General features: G+C 40.6%; 1 protein-coding gene and 1 long non-coding RNA gene across 2 annotated transcripts in view; one reads left to right on the top strand and one right to left on the bottom strand.

The window, feature by feature from the left end:
- LOC123959641 overlaps positions 1-7,690 on the top strand; it is a 29,832-nt gene extending 22,142 nt beyond the window's left edge. Inside the window, exon 5 of the long non-coding RNA XR_006822355.1 lies at positions 7,588-7,690. This is a non-coding gene — a long non-coding RNA (uncharacterized LOC123959641). The remainder of the gene's footprint in view (positions 1-7,587) is intronic.
- The window catches only part of mmp11a (matrix metallopeptidase 11a), a 36,041-nt gene extending 27,598 nt beyond the window's left edge, over positions 1-8,443 (bottom strand). Inside the window, exon 1 of the mRNA XM_046033807.1 lies at positions 8,276-8,443. Within this exon, the coding sequence (XP_045889763.1) occupies positions 8,276-8,383 (108 nt within the window). The 5' untranslated portion in view covers positions 8,384-8,443. The remainder of the gene's footprint in view (positions 1-8,275) is intronic.
- Between the last annotated feature and the right edge of the window lie 2,569 nt (positions 8,444-11,012).

Here is an 11,012-nt window from a genome sequence, read left to right as displayed (position 1 = left end):
ACAAAACACCTGTTGTTTGTTATTATAAAGATAGCAATTATAAAGACAAAGAATATGGGTGAAAGAAAGGATTAGCACACACAGGTAGCAGGGACTGTCTGAGCTACAGAGAGCTGGAGGTGAGTAAAAAGTGTTTTGCAGTGACAAAGTAGCTGCCTGCTCTGCCAGCTGCCTGCTCTCATTGGCTGGATGTGGATGTCGAGTCGGCTGACTCCTCCAGATATTTGGCATGCTAGATATCTGACAGACGTCGGCGATGTGTCAGAAATATGTTGGGGAGCCGTTTTGATGTGTCGTTGTGTAGTTCACACAACGACACAATACGACTGAGCTCGCCGAGTGGCAAATCGGGCTAAAAATCGTGTAGTGTGACCTAGGCTTAGGCTACAGTAGCCTATATGTCTGCATTATGTCTAAACTAAATAACTAAAAATAATAAAACTCATACAACTAAATTCTGACAGAGTGTCCCATTACAAGACATAAAAGTCCCTAAAGATTAATCCTATCATCATAACCAGTTGACATGTACTGTACCTGGGAGAGTTTGTGGCCCCTCGGGGTCTTGGGCCCTGATAGGAAACAGGTAATTTTAGGTATTGAGCAAACGAGTGATGCTGGTGAGGACAGTGTTGTGCCCACAGCTGTCTTGTGTTCATCGGCCTCTGTGGTCTTTGCAGAGTGTGGATATTTGAACTGTAAATCACCTGGTCACAAGCTGACGTCTGTCCTCAAGCTAGACAGTTTAGACTGAAGCTGCCCGCTGCCTGATCCCAGTGAGGTGAGGTAAAGGGAGTGTTGGCTTTCAGGGTCGTAAACTTTGGCTAATTCTAAGTGGTGGGTGCACAGAGAGCCGCCTCTCTCATTTCAAAGAGGGAGATGAAGAAAACCCAAACGTGTGGTTAAAGAACTAACCTCCCTTCCCTCTGTGTGTCTGATGGATTGTTTGACCTGTCTGACCCCACGGCCCAGTAAAACCCTAAATGTGCCTAATTCCCCACAGGTTTCACATCAAAGTTCAAGGTCAAACTCAAACCAACGGTTTGTACTGAACATGTAAATCAGTTGATTGCTCAGAGATATATTGTTGTTATAATATTGTAAGGTTACTTAGGTAACAGGAGGAAATACTGCATTTGATGAGGACTATTTTCTGTGGCGGATTAATCTGCATTTGGTGCTCTAGTGAGTATTTGGGCCAGCAGGATGCTGTATGTGGGACTAAGTCAAAATAAACTAGTGTGTGTTCATGGTAATGAAGGAACATGTCACATTTGGGGAAAGTTTGAGGTAAAATACATAACTATTATCCTGTCAATAACTAACTGCTTCTTCAAGGGTTTTAAATGGGAAAGCTAAATGGTTTGCTTTGCAACTTGGATGCTTTGCAGGTGATCCAGTGCCAGTGACTCAAATGCTGAGACAGACGTTTTGTGGCCATACTCGCGTGTAATTTCAGAGCAGACAATGGAAGTCCTGTCAGGAGACTGTGTGACGACTCTTGAGAAAGAAACAAAAAAATACCCTTGAGACAACTTGTCTGTCACTTTCTGCTTAGAGTGCAAGAAGTCGGTGATGAGAGACGTGAAATTTCCAAAGAGCCTGGAGGTGTTGTAGAGGCATCTTCATGCTGGGAACATGTATAGTGGTGGTGGAGGGGGGCGGCGTCCATTACAAGTATGGACATATCTAGCTTCTGGTTACAGTGATGACAAGATCTGTGAGTAGCGGTGTAGGGGATCTGATAATGGTATTCAGAGAGCACTGAGAAACATGTTTCTACACGTTGCGTCTGAAGAGCATCGCCAGTCTAACAACAAACCCACCACCGTCACCCCCACCAGGTCCTTGTGCTTTAGTTTGACGTGACCAAGAACCTGCAGGGAGCCAAAGAAGTCAGGAAATTTTCACTGCTGATTTAACCAAGAAACCTTTGACTGAGTCCAACTTTAAGCCCACTTTCAACAAAACTACATCTTCAAGACGAGAGAGCAAAAGTTAAGATCAAATAGGTGCCTCTAAGCAAATAATGTACTCAGACACTGTAGTAGTTAAGCGCAGTACAATTAGGTATTTCTGTAAAAAATTTTGTGATTACAAAAATTTATGATTCCTTTAGAAAATGTTTCAACAATCTAAAATAATGATCAGGTGTGGGAACCAGTAATTCTGTGGAAAATCCACTGAAAAAAGGCACAGAGCCTAATTTGTACCCTAGCTTTGCACCCCAGCTTTGCATCCACACAACATGTGTTTCAAATAAGGGCAGTAGGAAATCTATGATTGCAGCACAAGTAGGAAAAAAAAGTTTGGGGTAAGTGGGCCAAAAAGGAAATTACAAAAGATGATCGAAAAATTCCTCTTGAAATTCACTGAACATCACAGACTGATGAAATGTGAAAAAGGATACATTTACATTTAAAGCCAAATACATACTAGTTTATTGATTGTTTCAAAGAAGCTACAGGCGTCTTGTAGAAGAAGCTACTGTCTTGTAGCAGAAAAACTAAAGTCAGAAGTCTGTTCATCAAAATGATATCTGTCTAAAACAAACTATCTAAACCTATCAACTGTAAATCCGGATGATGATCGGAAGTCATAAGTGATTATTTACATGATGAGACAGATAAGGTTTCAATTTGAAGGGTGTGCTCTCACTGAAAAAATTGGGACAAAGGATTGCTTACAGTGAGAGAGGATTTATAATACCAGATAGAAGGGGGATGTTTAATCAACAAATGCCTCGTCTTCTTCCTTCTTACTCTCCTAATCCAATAAAACATCTTAAAGTCAGAAACACCCGGCAGTGGAAGGTGTTATAAACCATCTGGGCATCTGTTTAAATCTCTTATCTTTGCTGGCACAAAAAACTCTGCCGCTGAGACGTCAGACTTGCAGATCTTCAGTCGGTCGGGCTGCAGGATGACTTACTGATGAATTCTTTGTTGGTTGTGATTATTAATGAGAGCACCTACCCAGCAGAGTTATAGTTACCAGGCATATCAGGCCGTCTTTATCGTTTGTGTACATTTACTTTCATTCATTTAACTGACTCTTTTATCCAAAGCGACTTACAATTGCTAAACATGTCAGAGGTCACACAACTCTGGAGCAATGATGGGTTAAGTGTCTTGCTCAGGGACACAATGGAGGATGGGTCACAGTGGGATCCGAACCTAGGTCTCTCACACCGAAGGCATGTGTCTTATCCACTGTCCATCACCACCAGTTTTGTTTGATTTTTTTGTGGTATAGTATCTTTGCTGTGGTTTTGGACATTATTTGGTCATTATTTGATTTGTACTCGTTCCAGTTGGATTCCAAAGGGGACGGTTCCAGCTGCGATGTGATTTTGTTTTGTCCTCTGCGCAGCTTCAGATCCCATGGGAAGCATTTCAGTAGCAGAGAGTTGCCTGCCCGATGTCGTTGACTTGTTGTACTTTGTCCCTTTTGTGCTACTACTGCTGGGCACAGCTCTCTGCGACCTGGTTTTGTTCCGTCCTCTGCATGGTTCAATATTCCACAGGGAGAATTTCAGAATCAGATCTGCCTGAATTTGCTGACTTGCTTAGATTTTGTTGATTTGGTAATTAGTCCTTGGTTTTTGTGCTTCTACCATGGTTAAGTAGGCTAGGTTAAATGGTTTCTTTTTTGCCTGTTTTATTTTTGTTTATTGTTGATATACGATGTAAAGGTGGTTCAGTGGTTAGCATTGGCGCCTCACAGAAAAAAGGTTGTGGGTTCAAATCCCAGTTGCTCCGGCCTTTCTGTGTGGAGTTTGCATGTTGTCCGCGTGGGTTCTCTCCGGGGGCTCCGGCTTCCTCCCACCCTCCAAAGACATGCACTCTAGGTTAATAGGTGTCTCTAAAATTGTCCTTACGTGTGAGTCCAGCCCCCTGTGACCCTGTACGCAGGATAACCTTCAAAACAAATGACATTCCCAGCAGCCTCAGCTGTGTTTAGTGTCAATTAGTAAATGTTAGCATTCTCACACGCTAGACTAAGATGGTAAACATTACACCTGCTAAACATGTTATTGCATGCATTATCATGGTGAGCATGTTAGCATACTGATGTTAGCATTCAACTCAAAGCACCAGCACAAGTACAGTTTCAGAGCCACTAGCATGGCTATAGACTCTCACCATATGTTGGTGAGAATAAACATTTTTTTCCTTAAAATTTTAACTTAAGCCAGTTAAAGCATATGGGTTTGATAGGATTCCCCAAACCAATCAGTAATCTACTCTGTCTCATTTCTTAAGTTCCTCTCCATTCCTTGCCATGGACAAACATGAACACCAGACTTTGTGACTGCTAACTTTTCCAGTTGCCATCTTTGGGTCAAGAGATGGAGATGCTAATTAACCAAGGTGCAAACTCCTCCTTTCTGCCATCCAGAAACTCAGCATGTGCACTTTAGTAAATTCAAATACCAACATCATCCGACAAACTCAGCCTTTGATGACAGGATTCATTTAGTCTAAAGCTGGTTGTTGATGTTTAGAAAACTATTCCTAAGCTGTATTATGCATCTGTTGTCGGTTGTCTGTTTCAATGTGCTCCATTCTATAATCTTTTTAACCTGGTAATGGTGTGCTATCTTGGCCAGGTCTGCCTCGAAAAAGAGATTTTAATCTCAAGGGACTTCCTGGTGAAAAAAAAAAATCAGAATTCTGAAATGATGCTGAGGTTGGATGCCTCCTCTTACCTTGTTAGTGAAGGATTCAGAACAAGGAAGAGAGCTCCTCTTGCGAACAAAAGCATCTGATTAACTCTATGAAGGAGGTGTGCATGTGCCTGCATCCCACTTGTTGTGATTCATCGGCCTCTCACAGCCCGGCGCAGCTGTGACCTAGATCTACTCGATGGGAACCCAGGCCCGCTCTGATGTCACCTTTGCTCTCACAGTTCCCCAACTAATCACTTTGACCGAGGACATCAACATGATGGGGCAAACAGAAACGAAAACCAAGGCACTCAGGTTTTATTTACAAAAGCAATATCCAAACAGTTAGCTGTTAGCCCCTCCTCTTCACTCCAGAGAGAAAACAGGCCCTCTGTGAATCCTGCTGCCCTGAATGCCACAGACACTGAGGCCTGTCCAGGCCTGTGTAATCACTTACTCTTTTGTCAACAATTGGGGAACAAATTGACAGAACTACAGACTAGGCTTTCCAGTCAAATGACCAGCAGACATAACAAAGTTGTCATCACAGGTGCAACATAGTTCTGATAATGTATTGCTAGAAAGGCATCATTTTTCATGTGTAGGAACCTGGTTTTAAACTCACCAGATAAACACAGTGTTGACAAAGACATGTCAGAACACTACAATGATCTGACTACTATTATTAATTAAACTGTGGAAAAGTATTTCAAGTATGCAAAAACATAGTACTAATAAATCAACACAAGTACAAAATCTCAAAGCCCATCAACTGATCAACATCAGTAAATTTTTAGTCCTGAAGAAAGAATATCCGGTAATTTACAAGACAAAAAGAAAGATTAGAGGAAAAAATAAGCATAACTTTATGCAGCAGAATTTATTTTCTGTTAATTATCTTGTGACACCTCAGATTTATCTTTCGACGCCTTGGGTCTCGTCCCCCAGGTTGGGAACCAGTCGATTAAATCATAAATTCTTGCTGTGACTTGGCAGAAAGAATGGATTCTTACCAATCATAGGTTGCCGTCTTTTACGGCTAGTGTGACGTACAAAGGTAATCAGAGAGGCGGCGCCACCTGACAGCACCAGCATCATTCTGTTTTCTCTTTTCCATTTACAGTTGTCTGTGGAAGCCAAGTTATGTACTTTCTCTTGTATGTTCTAACATACTAATTTAGGCATTTAATTGTTTTAACAGATAAAATCAGTCATTTTAAGAGCATACACGCATGTTTGCATGTTTATCTTTGTCATCTTAATGCAATCAAGAAAAACACAGCAACTCGTTACGCCTACACATTATGAATGAATGGATGACAGCATCTGATCATGTCCCTCATGGGCCCTTGTAATCACCTAGGCCCTGGTGCATTGCACCGGTTTCACCGTCAGTATTTATGCCACTGCTTTCATAGCAACATGACATACCTAAACAACAAAATAGGTCGATTGTGAAGCATCCCAAAATGATATATACGTCCGTTGTACTAGCGTTGGGAAACAGTCCAGTGACCGGTGTACCAGACCTTAAGTGTGTTACTCAAATGACAAGTCACATTGTGAAAAGGTCGTAGTTTGGTGAGGTTTAGGCAACAAAACCACTTTAGGTTTAGGTTTAGCAAAATATAGTGGTCATTTGGTCAAGTCAAGTCATCTACAAAATGTTATTTAACTTTCTTTCACAAGGGACTCTCAGTCTCCTGACTGAAAGTCCCACATTTATTTCACTCATCCATCCACCCCACTGTCTTCCTTATACAGACTTTGTTGCTCTTTATACTACATCACCTGACTTCTTCTGCCATGGGTCGTAATAAGCTATATAATAATTGACCTATTTGGTTGTTTTCACCTTCAACGGTGAATCCAGTTCCCTTTATACATCTATGATCTTGCCCTGCTAGTAGTCACTACATCACCAAGCTTCTTGCACCAACCCTTCTGCAAGGTCAGGCAGATGTACATTGCTGTGTCATTGCTGGTTATCATACAACACATCACTACCAGTTTGCCAACGGGGGACTGTTGCCACAGACACCAGATTTAAAAGTGCCTGTATACTGAGAATACAGAGACATTTACTTGGTGGTGATAGGCTTAATCTGCATTGTGTGAACTCATCTGGAAAGTGCTTGAATGTAATGTATATGTAAAAGTATCCTACTGAATTCCAGCTTTAAGGTTCTTTACTGGAGATAAAAACAACACTCACCACTACATTTCTTATGATAACATTGGTTGTTCTTCCCTGACTGACACTTGTCCCGACCACATTGTACGCTAATTATTTCTCTGAAAAGCTCTTGTCAGAAAATTTCCATCTCATATCTTATGCTTTGCAACATTCCTCCATGCTTCAGGAAATCTCCTGAAATAATCTGCAATTTACCTAAAAATAAAATCACTTAAACTTCAAGACTATGCTCAGTATCTATGACATTCTTCTCTGTAACTGCTTATCTAACTGCCTGTTTGTTTTGATAAATTGCACATTTTTCGGTGTAGCCCTACCTGTAAACAGGACATTCCTGTGAAGAAGCATGTAGCTGTGGTAAATATGCAAAATCACAACACTAGAACATATAAAGAAGAAATATTAGATTGAGAATTATTTATTAAGATAAGAGTTGCAGCATGCGGTCAGGTGTGCAAGAAGTCAACATGACTAATAAATTAAAAAAATGACATTAAACAACATTAAAATAAGTTAGAAAAGCCACCAAAACATATAACTGTAGAAGTGTAACACGTGCCATTCATGCCACGCCTTCATGACGGGTCCATATGGAGGACCCCTCTTTTATGGTGTTGTTGACAAAATGCCTTTAAGAGCTGTTATTACTGTTTCCTGCCATGCAGACAGAAGAACTCAGCAACCTTTATTATTATTTTTTCTCTCTCTCTCTCTTCTCCAGAGATCCGACCAGCCTGCACTCAGGCAAAACCAAAACACTCTGCTGTCAGCATGCATGCACGGAGAGGAGACGTCAGGTTTGGCTGCAAAGTGCTGCTGATTCGACAAAAAATAAATTATGTACATAATAATTTCTTCATAGTTAGAGCAGATCCCGGGTTAATTACAGTGACAGGTCAGCTCCTGTGCGCGCGTAAAATAGCCTTTCCATCCAATTACAACATTAGTCTCATTGGTCCTGATGATTCTAGGGGAAGAACGTTTGCGCGCTTGTGACGGGTGTTGTTGTAAACTCCTGCAGAAATGTGTTAAGCCTAAATCATTTTTTTCATACATTTCATAATGTGGATAGTAGCCTGTTTATTTTGAAGCAAAGTGACTCAATCTGCTCCAAAGTCTGCATGAGACAAACTGCAAACTATTGTGCATGTGTGTGTTTAGGGGGTGGGGGGAGTCATTTGAAGGAGAAGAAAGAATGAAGAAAGTCAACACTGCAGATTCCTTTAAAATGCAAAAAGAAAACAAACAAAAAAAACATAATCTTCCATGCATGCAACAAGTTCAACCAAACCGACTCATTCTGCGCCAAAGCGTCAGAAAGTGTCAGAACTTCTGCAGAGGAATGTTTTTTTGTTTTTTTTCTTTGACTTTGCAACAAGTGGGGAAAAAACAAGCGTCCTCCAACTCACCGGTGTCACTTTGTACCTGCTGGATCCCCGCACTGGAAGGCAAAGCGTGCTGGAGAGGCATTGTAGCGCAAAGACGCAGCAGCACACGACCACCGAAATCCTCATCATCACAATTGTCTGGAGCCGTGGTGGTGCACAGGCAGGCTGGTTTTGGCGCAGCTGTATGCAGTGCGCAATACCAGCAGGATCCGGGGGACTTCTCCTTAAATAGACTCTGATTTCTTTGTTCTCCTTCTCCTAAGGTTTTTTTCCTCCACATCCACTCTTTTTTTTTTACAGCCCGGGGCTGATAATACCACCCGCTACCATGTGACTCTTAACTCTTTCTCTGCCGCGTGCCCGTCAATTCAAAACAGATGATGATGGCTTTGCGCTTTTTCTCCTACCTGTGGTTTTTGACTTTATAAAGACCAAGAAACCCAATACGACATTTTAGGGAAAAACATTAAATAAACACAAAATCCCTCATTAAACACCATGACACAGCATGTACAGGCAGGCACAGCACCTATGGGAATTTTCTAGGATTAATATAAGAGTATTACAAGGACACAATTAAGTTCTACCCAGCCAACCACTAAACACACTACAACTCTATTTAAATCCTTCTCATGAGGAGAAACCCATTCAGTTAGTCTTAAGCACAACAGTGCATACCTGTGAATTAAAGGTCTTTCTGCAAAGACCCAGAAAGTGATCTTTCTTCAAGTCCCCACCTCCCTCAGAAATATTTGACATTATACCAAAAAAAGTCTCTTTATTTTTTTCAAACATTTATTTAAACATTTATTCTCTAAAGTAAAAGCAGACAATCTCCAAAACTGCATTTTTCAGATATTTTTCTATTTTAAAATAGTTTATTAAGCCTAAGAAGTGTAGGCAACCCATGGATTACTTAATCCTTAAATGTATCTGAAAGAAATCACTTTATTTGGAGATACATAGTTTTACAACAGGGACTCAGCATACACCTAGGAGTAAAATTCACGTGGGGAAATAATAAAATAAATACTGGTATTAGCCTATATATTATCTGACAATGTAGAATGTAAACTCCCCCAAGACAACTAAGACTCCCAGAATTTTCAAGAAAAAAAGAGGACCTGACGTCTGTGACCATTTGAGAAATAATCTTAAATTTCTTAAGAAACCAGAGATGTATTTTGTTTTATTCCATACATTCTTCTTTCTTGTCAAAAACTGGCACCTACATTACCCACAATGCAATTCCACTGCCAACATCTCATTCAGTTGTGTTATGCTACTAGCAGTTTGTTAATTAACATGTTGTAGGCCTATCTTGTTTGTGCACAAACAGAAATGTAAATATGACAATTTGTGATTTTAGGGGGAGTTACTGTGAGGTTGCTAGCCAACCAGCTGCCATACTGTGCAGAAGTCATAGAAGAAGATGTAACCACAAGTAGTTAGCTCTGTACTTCTAGACATGAGACTGATAACTCAGTCCATAAGGATTAGGCTGCCAATCGGAGGGTTACTGGTTCAAGTCCAGCTTAGTCCAGAGTTGGCACCTCTCCAGCTACCAGTCCATCTCCTGCCGAGATGGCCTTGAGAAAGCCCCTGAACCCCTAACTGCTCGGGGCACTGAGTGGCAGCCCCCTCATTCTGACACCTCTCTGTGTGTTGTTCATATGGGTCCTGTGTGTGTGAATAATACTAACAATAATAACAGAGTGATTCCGCAAGGGATTAATAAAGTATATCTTCTTCTAACTCTCAGAAACAGAGAATGTCAAACTGTTCCTTCAAATATAGATAACATGACGCAATGTGTGTGAAGTGTAGGTTTTATGAGAAGAATAATATCTTAAAATACTTGTGGGAATCTAGTGATATATTTCTGCAGCTGTAAGATAAAATGCACAAGCACCACAGTTGGAGGTTTCTGATCCACCTCCGTCCCTTTGTGCCGGAAAACTCTCTGTGAGTCAGTTTGAGATCATTTCTATAATTACAACCACTAATAGCAGTAAAGAATTTAGCAGTGCTTTCCTGTGTAATGGCAGTCAGGTTTCTGAAGGTTATTTGGACACAAAAAAAGGGCTAATAAAAACATTGCCTGACAAGAAACTGCAAGCTCTGCACCACATCAGGCCTGTTATCTTATACGTGTAATGAAAGAGAAAAGGGAAAGGCTTTATAAGAAAGCGACACTACTAATTTCAGGACAGGAGACTATAATTAATGTTGCTAGATGCAGATGCAGTAATACGTACAGAGACTAATTATAGTTAAAGCTGATTGGTCAGATGTCAGTGGATTTTGGCTATTACCCTCTTATTGTTAGTGTGTTGGTTGATACAGGCAGACAGAAGATAATAACAATAACTTGTAATAACTAATAATCAAGGATTATATTTCTGTTTTCAACAGTTATATAATAGACAGACTCATATGCTTGTGATATTGGTCCAAAACCACACAGCTTTAACTTCATATCTCTCTTAATATCTATAGTTTTGCAATAAAACACTAGTAGCAGGGGCAGTTCAACATTTTAGGAAATATTTTCTTTCCTGCTGAGAGTGAGGCGAGAAGATCGAAATCAATCTCAATCTGTGGGTTTTGCTGACAGAGGTGGAATCATGACTTTAGCTTAGCTTTCCATAAAGATTGGAAGCAGGGGGAACGGATAGCCTAGCTCTGTGCAAAAATGTGTAAAAATGTCAACGCCTCTTATATCACAAATTAACATGTTGTGCCTCATTTGTTAAAA

The sequence above is a fragment of the Micropterus dolomieu genome, linkage group LG21, assembly GCF_021292245.1.
Source record: "Micropterus dolomieu isolate WLL.071019.BEF.003 ecotype Adirondacks linkage group LG21, ASM2129224v1, whole genome shotgun sequence".
NCBI classification, from domain to species: Eukaryota; Metazoa; Chordata; class Actinopteri; order Centrarchiformes; family Centrarchidae; genus Micropterus; species Micropterus dolomieu.
This window is presented reverse-complemented; position numbering and strand designations above follow the sequence as displayed.